At 40.7% G+C, this 17114-nt stretch overlaps 1 protein-coding gene across 1 annotated transcript in view; it reads right to left on the reverse strand.

Annotated features, from left to right (window-relative positions):
• Nucleotides 1-17114, reverse strand: part of cbl (Cbl proto-oncogene, E3 ubiquitin protein ligase) — a 174282-nt gene that overhangs the window by 21844 nt on the left and 135324 nt on the right. The window contains exons 8-10 of the mRNA XM_067970839.1: nucleotides 12747-12878; nucleotides 10947-11147; nucleotides 2321-2452 (exon numbers count right to left, since the gene is read on the reverse strand). Of these exons, the coding sequence (XP_067826940.1) occupies nucleotides 2321-2452; nucleotides 10947-11147; nucleotides 12747-12878 (465 nt within the window). The remainder of the gene's footprint in view (nucleotides 1-2320; nucleotides 2453-10946; nucleotides 11148-12746; nucleotides 12879-17114) is intronic.

Raw genomic sequence — 17114 nt, forward strand, 5'->3', positions numbered from 1 at the left:
TTACCAGACCATGGCATCTCCAGCCAAAAGTTTTGACACACACATCCTTATCACAACTTCCCCAAGCCAGGTTGCTATAAATCCTGCCACTTGACACCATTACTTCACTTAAATGGGAACAACGGTTGTAATTATCTTGCAGCTTCACAATCACGATGTGCTGCAATTCCGGTGTAGATTTATCAACTTCCTTCATATTACAAACCGCCATTGCTCAGGGCATACACTCCTCTCAGTAATTCACTATATCTACTCCATGCTCTTCATGGGGCAATGAAAATCTCATTTTGTTCAGTTCTTCAAAGACAGCTTCTTCATATCTCTTAAGTCCAACAGTTACCACCTCTTACCTTTGATGGGTCCACCCTCAGTCTTTTTTCTCCCAGCTTTCTTGACATCACTATCGCATGACCTTAAATGGAACTCACACAATCCCGTCATTGTCAAAGCTGTCTCCAAGAAGCCCAGTTTTCTTTATCATGCCAAACACTTCTTTTCCCTTCAACAACTCAACCGTTCTAGACTTGAACACTTCTCCCATGTCTCAGAAGACTCGCCCAGTGTCTCTCCAACACAAGAAAAAGCTCACCCTCTCATAGATAATCCCTCCAGCCTGTAACCTCTCTCCATAACAACTCTCCTTGCTTTTCTAAATTGTAATTGATACTATTATAGTCAGTGCTGCTCTGTCGTTTTTCCCCCCCCCTAAGCTCCAAATACGCCATTCTACAAATTCTTCATTCTCCTCACATCCCAGGGTGTGGAAATCAAGTCTCATTTCACAGTCTCCTAATCTAATTCATTCTTTCCCTGGATAGATCTTAAAACTCGACTCCTCACCTCCTGCTGTCTTTACCTCCTCCTAAAGTATACAACAAGCTTTTGAAAACTTGAAGTCTGATGTACCTAATCACTACTGGCTAATTTAATAAAGAAATGGCAGACTGGTTAAATGAATACTTTGCATCCGTTTTCACAGTAGAGGAAGAGGACAAAATACCAGCGGTGCAAGGGAACTTAAAAATAAGTCACGGTGTAAACAGTGGATTTAATATAAGTAAACAAAAAATGGTAATGGAGAAAATAATGGGACTTAAGGTAGAGAAATCTCCAGGGCCTGATGGTTTCCATCCCAGGGTATTAAAAGAAACAGGTAGGGACATTGCAGATACATTTGTCATAATTTTCCAAAGTTCTCTAGATTCAGAAATTGTGCCTTTGGATTGGAAAATTGCAAATGTCACTCTATTATTTAAGACAGGAAGAAGGGAGAAACCAGGAAACTACTGACCTGCCAGTGTTACGTCAGCTGTGGACAAATTACTTAAATCTATCATCAGGGACAGAGTGAACGAGCATTTAAACAAGTATGAGCTGATCAAAGAGTCAGCATGGGTTTGTGAAGGATAGGTCACGTCTGCCTAATCTAGTTGAATTTTTTTTTAAAGGAGGTCATTAATAAGGTGACCTCCTCACCTATGAATATAGGATATTGTCTATATGGACTTTTGATAAGGTTCCACACAAGAAATTATTAGTAAAAATGAGAGTGCATGGAACCGAAGGTAACCTTGGAACATGGGTTGATAATTGGTTGAGAGGTAGGAGACCGAGAGTAGAGATAAAGGGAATGCACTATGATTGGCAGAGTGTTACAAGTGGTATTCCTCAGGGATCTGTATTGGGGCCTCAGCTTTTCACCATATATATCAATAATTTGGATGAATGGAGAGTTGTATAACAAAGTTTGCAGGTGACACTAAGTTAGGAGGAACACTAAGTAGATAGAAGCAGGAAGTTACAAAGGGACATAGACAGATTAAGTAAGTGGGCAAAGCTGTGGGAGATGGAATCAATGTGGGGAAGTGTGAGGTAATCCATTTTAGGTATGAAGGGTAGAAATGTTTTGCTTGTGAGGGACTATTAGCTCTGGGGAGCTATGCTGGTGGGCATGGCATCCCTCCAGGAAGTGGGTTTGGTGGGATTGGAGCAGACAGCTTTTCTTTCCCCTTTGCTTCACCCTTTTATTGTATTACATGGAATGTAGGATACAGGGGAGCAGTTGAAATTATGCTGGAATATTACTACCAAATCCACATTTTGGCCTGGATATCACCTAAGTTGATCTGGTAATGGCTTGCATCCATTTACAGCCCACCAATGGCAACCAGATCAAGATCAAGAACTCATCACACCAGGAACTACAGATGCAAATCCCAGCTAAACCAGCACATTGTGACAACAAGCCAACTCACTGTGCCCCAGTGGTGTTCTTAATGAACGCATGCGATAGTATCATCCCAATAAAATAGTCCCTTACCTTGGGTGAAACACAAGGGCTAGGTGCACTGGACACAGTGGGAGATCGATGCTGCAGCAGGTCTAACCGAGGAGGAACTGGTGGAAGCGCAGAATTGGGAGCTGGGGAAACTGGAGACGGTGGCCGCTCAATCTGTTTAGGAAACAAATTATAAACTAAAATAGTGAGCAATGCTCACAAGCAACATTGTGCAAGGTCTCTAGCGCAGAATGTTTTTACACGATATTAGCAGTCTTGTTGCACATTTCTGCAATACAACGGTTACTGTTTTTCTGTAAAAACAAATTAAATAATTGGCAGAAGGACAGGGGGAAATTAGCCAAGCCCTTTGTTCCTAACTGCTGTCTGCTCCTACAGAAAAGAGCACATCTGTGGCCATGGGGCAGGGACAGCACCAGGCTCAACTGAGATTCCCCCTCATAGGCAGATGGCCTGCTGACTCACCATCTAGGTTCACACATCATGAACTGCCTTTTGGAGAGCAGCTGGCTCCCAGTCAGTGCCTTCAAAAGAAGAGGGAAGAAAACTGGGAAAGAAGGGTAAAAATAAAAAGTGATATAGGTAGTCAAACACAGGAGCAAAGAATAATAGTAGTACCCTGACAAATAAAGGTCAGAAAATGCAACACATCTATATCAGTAAAGAAAATCAAAATGAAACAACATTAGAACTTCCAGAAGGAGGATTCTAATAGTGAAAAAATTAAACGTTGACTATTTGAAGGACCATAACAGAATCAATTACACAATGTAAACAGCAGGACTAGATAAAGAAAAACAAACAACAACCTGACACCATCAGTACAGCAGTGCAGAGTGCTGGTGCTATTGATGTTGGATCCCAATGCCACTGTGCAAGTGGCATCTAGGTACTGTGGAGGGCAGAAGAAAATCAACAAGTTCTCTCTGCCCCCCAAGCCATTAATTAATGTGTGCTGCCAGTAGCCTTTACGAAGTGGCACTGATAGAGGCCTGGGAGCAGGCTTCCAGTCACCCAGGGAATAATGAATGAAGACCGGAAAAATGGGAAGAGAGAAAGACACAAAATTATTTCATTAACTCTTAAGAACCCTATATAATTAGCAGGAGCAAGACAAGCCCTAACTAGTCAGAACTCGATCTCGTCAATTTCCCATCTTGAACACTTGGTCATAAAATGCTGACATTGCATTAAAACACTAAACAAATGAGGCATTAAGTAGATCTACAGATCTGACTGACATGCTGATTTTGTAAGCAGCTGCAATGTAATGCTGGCAATGCATGAAAATTCTACAGTCAGCACAACACAGAGTAGCTGGGTTCACAACATTAACATTACAGGGGAACTCCACAATGATACTCTCACTTAGTAATCACAAATGCTTCTCCTCTGTTATTTAGCCCATTGGTTACAGCACTTCATGCTCGCTTATTTTGTCTTATGGTTGCCATGACATTTTCCAGCTATAAATTATAGATAAAGAAAGCAATAAAAAAGCACCTAGTTCTCACACAAAGCCAGCACTCTTCCCTGTTCCCCCTAGTTGAGGACACTTTCATTACTTAAATGAAAATGAGCCCTGGGTGGAGTATGGTAGAATTTAAACAGGAACATTTTCTGTGCTGAGTTATCCAGTACCAGCTGAAGTTGGCAGCACAACAGCTGCCCTCAGCAACCACAGACTGGGGAGGGGGGGAAAGAGATGGGGGGGGGAAATGAACTACCAGGGTTCCCATTTTTGATTGCAAAGTTCTTGGGATGGACAGTGCCAAACGTGAATGCCAAGTGAGAACAGCATCAGGCTCAGCTATATTGGCCCAACTGTCAAATAACCCATCAACATTCACAGTGCTGCTCACATATGAAGAACAGTAACACCAAGAAGATGAGGTACTGAAGGGGTGGAGGTGTATCTCAGCATGAGTCAGGACAGAAAACTGAAGGGCAAAAACATAAGGGAGAAATGCATCAGTGTGAAATTGCCTAAACTGTTTCCTGTATTCAAAATTTTAAAAGGAGCAGAAGTTCTGACTCAAATCCTGTGGGATAGCCAATTAACTCCATAAGCAACATGAATTTCTACCAGAAATGAATTCACTTTGTACAAAATAAGATGTGGATACTAAAAGTACATTTATACTTCATAAAGCAAAGAGTAAATCATTCCTAAGTTCCCTGTGGGTCTGGAGAGCTGATTTACACTGGCTCTTCCGAACCTGATAAGTTCCTGGTTTTGAAAACACTAGAAAGCCATTTGCCATTCTGGTATTAAAGGATGAACCCTACTGTTCCGCACATCGAACCTGAACTGCACAACATGGCATCGACATTGTAGCTTGGGACCTGGTTTTCTGATGTAAAGCCCCCACCTCCCCTCCCCAAATTGCTGGGTGTTTTACTTCCACTGCTCTAATGCAAACCAGCCATGAGATTGCATGAGTGGATTCCTGCTTACTTACCAATTTCAGCATTGCAGTAAAGCGGAAACTATTTTTCTAAGTTGGGCTGCACCCAAAAATACCTTGGAATCTAGTTCAGTCATCATTCTGGTGTACAGGTTGTGTCCTATTTTATCTTTACCACTTTACTGAAAATGCTGGAAGATGCAATGGCATACAAATCCATATCCTGTATTCAGTGTAACCTATAATGCAGATTTTACAATGAACCTAAATCTGGTAAAATCCTATGTATTTTGTAAATATTAAACTAACTTAGTAGAGTTCTTTTTAAATTAATGAATCATACATTTATTTTTATGCACACAATCTGCACAAGTTCAAGAGGAAGTGGTGGGTGGCTCTTACACAATACCGCACATGGCTAAGTCAGTTACATTGTCTGTAACCCATAAATAGTTAGAATAATCACTTATGTGGAATGTGAATCGTGTTAGTGATTGATCCTGGCTTTTACATTTATGGTACTGGAGCACTTTAGCGGCTTGACAAAGCAAGATGTGAATAAGCAAGACTACACTCAGTTTTTGTGAATATTATTGTTTGAAAAATTATCCATCAATGTTTAGCAAATATAATGTTTGTCAACAATGAGATCCAGTACTATGATCCAGACTCAACACCCAATTATGTACTGGAAGGATTAGTTGCAGAGGAGAACCGGAATTAAGGCAATGGGAGAAAACTGGACTCGTCCACAAAACACTGGGGGGTGAATTAATATTTGAACAGATGCACCAATAGGGAAGCCTTGTATTTAAATCGTATCTTACCATGTCCCTCAAAAGTGCTAAAATGAATTATTCTGAAATACAGTGACTGTTATGTAGGATAAGGTGGCAGCCAAACTGCACTCAGCAAGATCCCACAGGCAGAAATGAAATATGATATAGATCTCTTTTTGGTGCTGCTTGAGAAAGGAAAGTTGGAGAGGAGAACGCTCACAAATACAGACTGGAATTTATCCAAGATGACGTAGTCAAGTCCTGGAGTACGGTTTAAATGTAGAATCTACTGACTCAGAGACTACCAATTGAGGCAAGCTGGCACAGTAATATCTTACTTCACACAGAAAAGTAAGGGGTCATGTTGTGAAGGGGTCATGTTGTGAAAGGGTCATCATCTGTACTTGTAACTGTATAGGCTGCTTGATTCTGTTAATGGCACAGTTGCTGTGTTTTTTCTAAAAAAAAAAGAGACTGAAGATTTTTCACTTTAATAACTTGCAACATCTTAAAACAGTTCTCCACTCAGGTAGGATTAGAAGAGCAAAAGGGTTAATGTGCTGCTTGTGTGCTCAGGAATTATTCTATACTCCTCAAATTCCAAAGGTAATCTATCAGTAACATTGTTCAGCTACTATGACTCATTGTTTTGTTTTCTTGCTTCCAGGAAGCAGATATGTAAATGTTTCAAAGGTGGAAAAACATTTCACCTTAGCTCCATTTTAAAAAGCCTCACAAGTGAAAGGTATGCAAGTTGTTTTAAAGGAATTTTTTGGCAGAGTCCAAAACATACTTAAATTATTTTAACAGTGTTGCTTAACAATTACATTCTCATTTCCCATTTTCTTGTCTGAAGTTTGCTAATTGGCTTCAACTGGATTGGTTATCAAAAAGGATCTTGCTATTCTGGAGAGGTTAGGATACATCCACAACACTGCCTGGAATCAGCCTTTACTCTTCTTCCTCACCAGAAGGCAGCAGTGAGCCGCTACAGAAATAAGCAAACTCCAAGCCAAAGACTATAAGGAAACTTAAAAAAAAAATCTAGTTTCAGAATGACAGGAGGCAACACAACAGGGACAAAAAGCTCATGTCCAATTTAGACTTAAAATCTATAACTTGAAGTATTTTGAGGGAAGAATGTCCAGCTACTGAAAGAAAGTCAAAGTGGGTTTATCCACAATTTATACGCATGAAATTTTGACATTTTTATTTTTATTTTAAAAAATATGTAATTCCCAATTTCCTCTCTTGGAATATAGCAACCCTTGCAGGGTTACAGCAGCCCTCCAGTACTCATCCATGTGATCAATCCTCATGTGAGCTGAGACAGTGAGTATCAGCAGGCTTTTCAAGCATGACGGTGAGCAACTATTAGACCATTCCAATGTTGACATCAACCATTCATCCTGTACATGCTATTTCTAGCAGGGGTCACTGAATAACAATCAGGAACAGGAACAATGGCTGATTTTCATCCTTCCTAACCCAAGTGGTGCTGAGGTTAATTGTAGAACCCCAATTGCCTCCGTGGCTGAGATCAGCCAATTCAATATACACAGAGCATCGAACCTGGAAACTTTTGATCTGCGTGGCTAAGTATTACGCTAAGTATCTTTATCCACCAAACTATTAGGGGATAATCTTTTTATATTTGGATCTTTCATGGAGAGGTCACACATTACAATCTAATTACTAGAGTTATTTTTGCTTTGAAAACTTGTATAAACCCAAACCAGACAACAGCAGCCTACTTAGAGCATATGCAACTTGCAGCTGCATTGGAACTCACTAAAAAGGAATACAATGGATCACTAAATATTCTTTTTCATCTCTTGGCGATATAGGATATATTACAAAAACGTGTATCCCAATCATGCGGCATAAATCATATCTTCTGAATGTTCATCATATATCTTTTGTAGGGTACCCATTTTCCACTGAAAGATGTACATAACCCAGAGACATAAAACATTAACCCCTCACTATGATACCAGGATGACAATTAAATACAACTTAGCATCATTTAAAACTCCCTCTCCAAGAGAAAACACACAAAAATCCTCTCTATAAAATCCTAGAGGAACCCATAACCTCCGACATAACACAGCACTTGTTTTGGCTCCATCATTGATACAGAAACCATAATAAATACTATCTCCAATGCCTGACTCTGCAAGCCCCTCATAAACTGCATTTTTGGGGAAACTAGCTGTTTTTTGGTTGATATAGCAGAAATTTCTGGTAAAGGACAACAGATCCATCAGCATCTGCAAAAGGAAAAGACAAGTTAACGTTTCAAGTGTAGAACCCAACAAAGGGCCCACAACTGAAACGCTTACGTCTATCCTCTTTACAGATACTGAACAACCTATTGTATATTTTTAGCACTGTTTTTATTTCAGATTTCCATCATTTGCAGGGTTTTTTTCTTTTTATGTCTACATTTGGTAGACTATTCTACTGTAAGTCAGGGTTCACTCCTCCCTATTGAGGGGGAAGGGTATGAAATTCTATTTTTGCTACATGCCTTTCCAGACTACACACACAGCATCATTAGGAACAGGACCAGGACGGAATGTCCCACTCCTCAGTTAAGAAAGCAAAAAAGAACGAACTTGCATTTATATAGCACTTTTCACGACCTCAGGACATCCCAAACCGCTTTATAGCAAATAAAGTACTTTTAAAGCGTAGTCACTGTTATAATGTAGGAAATGCAGCAGCCAATTTGAACACAGCAAGGTCACACAAATAGCAATGAGATAATGACCAGATAATCTGTTTTACTGATACTAAACAATAAATGCGAGGGACAATCATTGACCAGGTCACTGTGGTGGCTCTGGGTGGTCCGCTAAAGGTAGCAGAGCTTCCACAGCCAACTAATAGGTTGAATCCTCAAAAACAAAACTTCTAGTATCAATAAGTGGAGTTCCACAATCCATTGAGGAAACAGATTTGCACAGCAATGTGCAAATGCTATGTGCAGAAACCACAGTGCCATTTTAGCCATGACTTTAAGATTTGCTAGCTGCATAAAGTTATTTTCAGCATCTTCCCCCCTCGATTTATCACACGATGCAAGGAGGACATTTAGAATTTTAAAAAAGCACAGACCGTGTAACGCAATAAAAATCACAAAAAGACTTTAAAAAAAATACACCATAAAATTGCCCCTTTAATCACCCTTCCAGAGTACAAAGCAGCAAAAATAGTGCCATCCCAATTATCATGGTCCTGACTAATGTAGCACACATGGAAGCAAATTAAACTATGTACACACCCGGTGCCACAACAGGAAACAAGTATAAGAACGGGTCTATGTAGCCATCAAGCCTCAAAAGCCAGTTTCTTCATTCTGAAAGATGGTCTGGTGGCAGTTTACAACAAATCCTGTGTATGTATTAAGTCATTAAGATAATAATGTTTTGTTATCTCAGGTTACCGCAGGTCACTGTTACTGAGCAAAAAATATATAACCGTGCTTGGGTATTACGTGTTGCTGCTGAACCCTGCAAGAATTCCTTCCCTCATCCAGATTTCTGGATCAACAGTTGCCAAATAGAACAGTGAAGATTACTGATGCAACACCAATGTGTATCATAATTATGAGCCCAAACTTCAGAATCACCACAATCTAGACAGCAGTGTACAAGTACTTGTTTTCTTACAGAATTGCTGACTTTTTGGGGTGTGGAGATAAAAGAGGAAGAGATCCCCTTAACGTTCCCTTCCTTTGAGCTTTTCATCATCCTTCACTTGTTTGAAGCACAACAGTCCAATTCATATAGCTTCTAAGTTGTGTCACTGGGTCGCACCGTAGCAAACTTTGACAGTGAAATATGTTATGAGGAGATTTTCTAATTCAGCGTTCTCGGCACAATTCAGGAGCACACATCAGGAAACTGCATGTCCTAGGCCGGATTTTCTTGCAGGCTCTCAGGCCAGGATTTGTCATCCATCAATTTACTCCACTGGTCATTTTAAAGCAGATGATCTCTTATATTGTTGCAGTACCAGATTCCTGTTGCTGTGTGTTGTAGTTACGTTTCTGCATACCGTCACTTGGCACTACAAAATTACATTTCAATCTAGCAGCTCATTTTGGCATCAATATCTAACTGAAAAACTGTGCTTTTATGCCAGTGTCTGGGCCATGCTCTTTCTGAAGTTGAGACTAGTAATTTAAATGTACACGTGTCCTTGGTCAATAACCTTAAATCTGCTGTTAGCCCAACATTCTAAACTAAAGGTCAGAAAAGGGGATGTTCGCTGACGATTGCACAGTTTTCACAGTTCCATTCGCAACCCCTCAGATAATGAAGATGTCCGTGCCTGCATGCAGCAAGACCTGGACAACATCCAGGCTTGGGCTCATAAGTGACAAGTAACATTCACGCCAGACAAGTGCCAGGCAATGACCATCTCCAACAAGAGAGAGTCTAACCACCTCCCCATGACATTCAACTGCATTACCATCGCCGAATCCCCCACCATCAACATCCTGCGGGTCACCATTGACCAGAAACTTAACTGGACCAGCCACATAAATACTGTGGCTACAAGAGCAGGTCAGAGGCTGGGTATTCTGCGGCAAGTTACTCACCTCCTGACTCCTCAAAGCCTTTCCACCATCTTCAAGGCACAAATCAGGAGTGTGATGGAATACTTTCCACTTGCCTGGATGAGTGCAGCTCCAACAACACTCAAGAAGCTCGACATAATCCAGGACAAAGCAGCCCGCTTGACTGGCACCCCATCCGCCACCCTAAACATTTACTCCCTTCACCACCGGCGCACCGTGGCTGCAGTGTGTACCATCCACTGGTAGATGCACTGCAGCAACTCGCCAAGGTTTCTTTGACAGCACCTCCCAAACCTGCAACCTCTACCACCTAGAAGTACAAGGGCAGCAGGCACACGGGAACAACATCACCTGCATGTTCCCCTCCAAGTCACACACCTTCCTAACAGCACTGTGGGAGAACCTTCACCACACGAACTGCAGCGGTTCAAGGCGGCGGCTCACCACCACCTTCTCAAGGGCAATTAGGGATGGACAATAAATGCTGGCCTTGCCAGTGATGCCCACATCCCATGAACGAATAAAAAAAATCTTGCATCAAAAACCAAATACTAGATCTTTCAAAAAAGGGTTTTCCGCTGGTCTGGCCTAAAAACCTGCCGAAGACCCCAGTCAAGTAGGATTTTCTCCTTTCAATATTATAGTGTGAAGGATACAACAATAAGTAAAATTTCCAAACATTCCTACAATCATTAATCTTTGAAATTTGATTCCAATTATTTTATTTCATAAAATATTTTATTGATGTAAACTAGAAGCTGGACTCCCCACTATTAGACACTGCTATACAAACAATGGAAACTCAGTGAGACTTGCCAGGGCTCACTGCTAACAGGATTTTTAAAAATGTGCACACAAAAGTCTGTAGTTACCTTAGCACTTGACAGCTTGTTCATCATAAACAATTCATCAGTACGGTCATCGTCTTCATCTTCATAGCTTGGAGATGACATTGTCTCCATTCCTAACCGGGCTTGACCTGGTCCATCTTTGGGGTCGAAGGGGTCTACGACAATTGGTTCAGTGCCTTTTATTTCACAGCGACAAAATGGGCAGCCTTGACCTTCGGATTCCTAGATAGAGCACATGAATTTAGTCAACTGTATCTCCTACAACCAAGTCCCATTGCAAAGGCCCTGAGGAATTGTCAGTGCTTTGCACCCTGCCTACTGGAGCTTTACGATCATTACTGTGAAAATAATTTTCATGGCAATGCAGTGGAACTCCAACACACTTTCATAGCAGTGTTGTCACCAGGCCACATACAAAAACACCATAAGGCTAATCAGACTTACGCCAATTTTAATGTTGTGCAATGCTCTTAATTCATTACATTGCTCCCATGAGTGACAGACTTGTAACCACTAGTATTTCGCTCCTAGTATTCTACAGCTCAAAATTCTGTATAATTTCATACACCTAGCATGAAGCTATACTGAAATCCTAGTGACAACACTGAATGGAATTATACAGCTGTAGTTCTGGTAACAATTCTTTTTCACATGTCAAGTTCTTAATCTCAACCATTTTGTTGGGGGGAGGGGGAAGTGCCATAATTAACTGTATAGAACTACATATAGTACCACAGATTTTTTTAACATTCAATGAACAGAAAATAAGCTTAAATTTATTTACTTTCAGGGGTTAGGGCAGGCAGTTTAAATATTTCTGCAATCCTCAATGCATTTGAGGATATGCCTCTGGTCATTTTAATTGAACTGAATCATTCAAAATGTCATTCATTATCCCCAGTTCTAGGATCTAGTTAAAAGTCTGCTAGACCAGTGAAAGAGCTTACTGATGCAGTACCAATATCTAGCGGCCTCTAATAGCAGCAGTATGATAATATTATTTAAACCTCTGTGAAACCACGTGGGCAAAACAATCTAGGTATTCTTGATAAAGGGAACTAAACTATGAAGGTATAGATATTGCTGAAATCCACAGATTTTACTGATCAGTCTCAGTGAAAAGGTGAATTCACTTTGCTTCTATCCCAAGTTCTTCCTCCTCTTTACATTATTAGTGGACCAGAGATACAGCCCAGTCAGTGAGCTCCATATACGCACTGAGGCATCTCTCATCATATCTCTTTCACTCTTCATTCCCATCACTACCTGAATTCAAAACCACCAGTCTGAAAGGATGCTACCACCGATACCATTAGGCTAAAACACACTGCAGGAAGACTGAAGTATTACGAATCAAACAAAACAGCACAACAACATAAGAATGAAATATCCTTAGTGGTTCAGTAATTATTAACTGTACTGATAGTTTAACAGATTCTTTGTAGTGTAGTTTTCACCAATTACTTTTTTTTAAAACTGACTAGTTTCTTATTTTACCTCACTATACCGACTGCAAAAAATGCATTTTTAGTACTGTAGAAGAATGGATTTTTTAAAATTGAAACTCTACTTTTATAATTTTTTTTGAAGTGATTTTCTGATTATTTATCTTAATCACAATTTATAATGATACCGAATAAACAAACAAAATATGACTGAGGTTTACAGTACCCATTCTATCTGTATTCAGCGTTATTGTGATCTGCCTACACTCAGCAGGACGAAAATAAATGTGACAACAGAACATCTTCAATGAGAAATTGCATGAACACATGTATAAATTACTGATGCTAATGACCTTTCCAGCTCATTCTTTCCTACCTGCCAGGCTGTAAGACAGGAAGTACACATTAGGTGACCACAGGGTTCGATTTTTACATCCTTGTCATTTTCCGCACAGATCTTGCAGAGCTGGAAGGTGGAACCCATCTCACAGTACAGTTCATATTGTTCCTTCCAGAGAAAAAAAACCAAGAAAGGAGAATTATATATTAGTGTTGGTGAAATTCAATACTGCAAAGTTTAATTATTTACTTTTCCTTTTTCTCCCCATCTTCTCTCCTCAAGGCAGTGCCACTTGCTTTTGATGCAGTTCCACAGGTACCAAACGCCCTCTGGTACCTCGTGCTCAAATGGTCATTTTTTATGTGTGAGCCTGAACAATGAGGGTGGACAACAACAGAGAGGGTGGGGGGCGGGGAATCTTGTCCATGGCCCAATGACCACACACAATTTCCAGCTGGGGTCAGTGAACAGAGATTAAATATGGGAACCCCAGCTGATTTTCCCCCTTCCTAGCCTGGGGCACTGAGGCTAATTATAATGGACACCATAGACTGCATTTGGATTTGAGTAGTTCAGTTATACTCTGTCTTTACCAACAAAGCCATTGAACTAGTTCAATAGTTCATGTCACATCATATATCTCCATCAATGACCTTTTCACGAGTATGATGTGTTGTGAATATAATATTCTAATAACATTTTAAAATTCCCTTCTTTTTATCGGGATAGAGATGTTAAAGAGAAGCAGCACAAAATTAAAGACAAATACAAATAGGGAGGGTGCAGATGCAACTTCATTTCACCCAGGAAATGCACCTTTCGTTGAAAGAGTGGACACTCAGTGTCTCAGATGTGGGTGGTAGACTCTCACTTCCAGAATGATGGGTTGGTCAGGATCACTTACCCATCTATTCCCCGCTCACTGCAATCTCTACACAAACCAAAACTGTAACATGCATTTTAAATATTGAATAATGACTACGTGGGAGTAATTGTAAATGATTACAAGCTAGTAACCTAACTAAGGGAGTCATCTAATTCAAAACAGTGAAAGCTCAAGTCATTTATAATCATCTAAACCTCAAGATTAGGTCACAATTTGCATTCACCAATTTAAAATCATTCGAATGTCTTGCAACCACATTTCAGAGTGGCAACTTACAATTGCAGTATTTGTAGTGTGGGTGGAAGTGGGTAGTGGTGTCCCACAGGGTTTAGTTCTGGGGCCACTTCTGTTCACTGTGTATGTCAATGATTTGGATATAGACCTAGAGGGAGTGGTGTTGAAATGTGGAGGTGATATCAAAATAGGGGGTATACTCAATTCTTTAGAAGACCAAAGGAAGCTACAAAGGGATATTGATAAGATAGGGGAATGGACTAAAAAGCGGCAGATGGAATTCAACGTCAGTAAATTTGCGTTTGGTTAAAAAAAAAAGCAGTAATTATGGAAATAGGCCAAGTGCTTTGGAAGAACAGAGGGATTTGGGGGTACAGGTTCACTCAACAGTAAAGGCAGCACCTCAGGTTGATAAAACTGTAAAAACGTGCGAATGGAATTCGAGGTTTTATCACAACAGGTATAGAATATAAAAGCCAAAGTAACGATGAACTTACATAAAACCTAAAATAAGACCTCAGTTAGAGGAGTACTGTGTGCAGTATTAGACCCCACACTATAAAAGGGATATTGAGGCTTTACATCGAGTTACATCGAAACTACAGCACAGAAATAGGCCATTCAGCCCAACTGGTCTATGCCGGTGTTTATGCTCTACAAGAGCCTCCTCCCTCCCTACTTCATCTAACTATCAGCATACCCTTCTATTCCTTTTTCCCTCATGTGCTTATCTAGCTTTCCTTGAAATGCATCTATGCTATTTGCCTCAACTACTCCTTGTGGGACCACATTCCACATTCTTATCACTCTCTGGGTAAAGAAGTTTCTCCTCAATTCCTTATTGGATTTATTAACAACTATTTTATATTTATTACCTCCAGTTTTGGACTACCCACAAAAGTGGAAACAATTTCTCTACGTCTACCCTATCAAACCCTTTCATTATCTTAAAGACCCCTATCAAGTCACCCCTCAGCCTTCTCTTTTCTAGAAGAGCCCAGCCTGTTCAGCCTTCCCTGATACGTATATCCTCTCAGTTCTGGTATCATCCTTGTTTGCATCTTCTCCAATGCATCTATATCCTTTCTATAATATGGAGACCAGAACTGTGCACAGTACTCCAAGTATGGACTAACCAAGGTTCTATACAAGTTTAACATAGAGAGGGTACAACACAGATTCACTAGGATGCTGCCTGGTATGAGGAAATTGAAAGAAGAGATGAAAAATTGGCTCTTTATCATTAGAAACTGTAGATTACCAGGCCATATAATAGAAGTGTCAAATTATGAAAGGATGGAACAGGGTAAATAGAAGCAAACTGTTTTCAGTCGTTGAGGGGTCTAGAACAAGGGGCCATAGATACAAGATTAAATGTTAGAACAGAGGGCAGGAGAAGCCTACACAGATAATTAAAATTGTGGAATTCACTTACAGGGTTAGTGGTTGAGGCAGAAACTGTGTCAACAGTCAAGGTTAGATTGAATAGGTGGATGAAAGAAAAGTGCTTGAAGGGATGTGGGTACAGGGTGAGCAAATATGATTAGAACTGTTTGCTAGCGTGTACAGCACAGGGTGCGAATGAAGGTGGGTGAGAATGGGGATAATGGGCGTGTGGGACTTTATCCAGAATGCAGAGTTTTGGATCGGCTGGAGTTGTGAAGGGCGGAGGCAGTGTGGTCGGCAAGGAGAGCATTAAAGAAATTGATCTTCTAGGTAATGAAGGTGCGGTTGAAGGTTTTAGCTGCGCTGTGTGTGAGGTAGGGTTGTAAGCAGGCAGTGTTCCGAGGTGGCAGAAGGTATCTTTGGTGGATGGGATGGAAAACTTAGCTCAGGGTTCAAAGAAAATACAGAGGCTGTGCACCACCAGGTTCAGCCTAAGAGCACAGCCAGGGATGATGAAGTCACTGCCAGAAACAAAATGTGGCTTTAAATTTGCCATCCTTTTTAAAATTTGTAGATGCACAAAACTTGGAAGTTTAGTAAACAGTGAGGAGGATAGTGATAGACTTCAAATGGACATAAATAGGCTGCTGGAATGGGCGGAGACATGGCAGATGAAATTTAACACAGAGAAATGCGAAGTGATACATTTTGGTAGGAAGAATGAGGAGAGGCAATATAAACTAAATGGTACAATTCTAAAGGAGGTGCAGGAACAAAGAGACCTGTGCACAAATCTATGAAGGTGGCAGGACAGGTTGAGAAAGCGGTTAAAAAAGCATACGGGATCCTGAGCTTTATAAATAGATGCAAATAGTACAAAAGCAAGGAAGTTATGTTGAACCTTTATAAAACACTGGTTTGGCCACAGCTGGAGTACTGTGTCCAATTCTGGGCTCCGCACTTTAGGAAGGATGTGAAGGCCTTAGAGAGGGTGCAGAAAAGATTTATAGAATGGTTCCAGGGATGAGGGACTTCAGTTACGTGGATAGACTGGAGAAGCTGGGGTTGTTCTCCTTATAGCAGAGAAGGTTAAGAGGAGATTTGACAGAAGTGTTCAAAATCATGAACATAAGAAATAGTAGCAGGAGTAGGCCATACGGCCCATTGAGCCTGCTCTGACATTCAATCAGATCATGGCTGATCTTCGACCTCAACTCCACTTTCCCGCCCGATCCCCATATCCTTTGATTCCCTTAAGAGTCCAAAAATCCATCGATCTCAGCCTTGAATATACTCAACGACTGAGCATCCACAGCCCGCTGGGGCAGAAAATTCAAAGATTCACAACCCTGAGTAAAGAAATTCCTCCTCATTTCAGTCCTAAGTGGCTGACCCCTTATCCTGAGACTATGCCCCCTAGTTCTAGACTCTTCAGCCAGGGGAAACAGCCTCTCAGCATCTACCCTGTCAAGCCCTCTCAGGATCTTATATGTTTCAATGAGATCACCTCTCATTCTTCTATACTCCAGAAAGTATAGACGAATTCTACTCAATCTCTCCTCATAGGACAACCCTCTCATCCCAGGAATCAATCTAGTGAACCTTTGTTGCACCACTTCAAAGGCAAGGGTTAGATTAAGTAAATAAAGGTTTAGATAAAGTAAATAAAGAGAAACTGTTCTTATTGGCGGAAGGGTCGAGATCCAGAGGACACAGAATTAAGGTGATTGGCAAACGAACCAAAGGGCGACATGTAGTTATGATCTGGAATGCGCTGTCTGAAAGGGTGCTGAAAGCAGATTCAATCGAGGCTTTCAAAAAGAAATTGGATAAATACTTGAAGGGAAAAAATTTGCAGGGCTATGAGGAAAGAGCAGGGGAATGGGACTAACTCGATT

The sequence above is a fragment of the Heptranchias perlo genome, chromosome 33 (genome assembly GCF_035084215.1).
Source record: "Heptranchias perlo isolate sHepPer1 chromosome 33, sHepPer1.hap1, whole genome shotgun sequence".
Taxonomy (NCBI): domain Eukaryota; kingdom Metazoa; phylum Chordata; class Chondrichthyes; order Hexanchiformes; family Hexanchidae; genus Heptranchias; species Heptranchias perlo.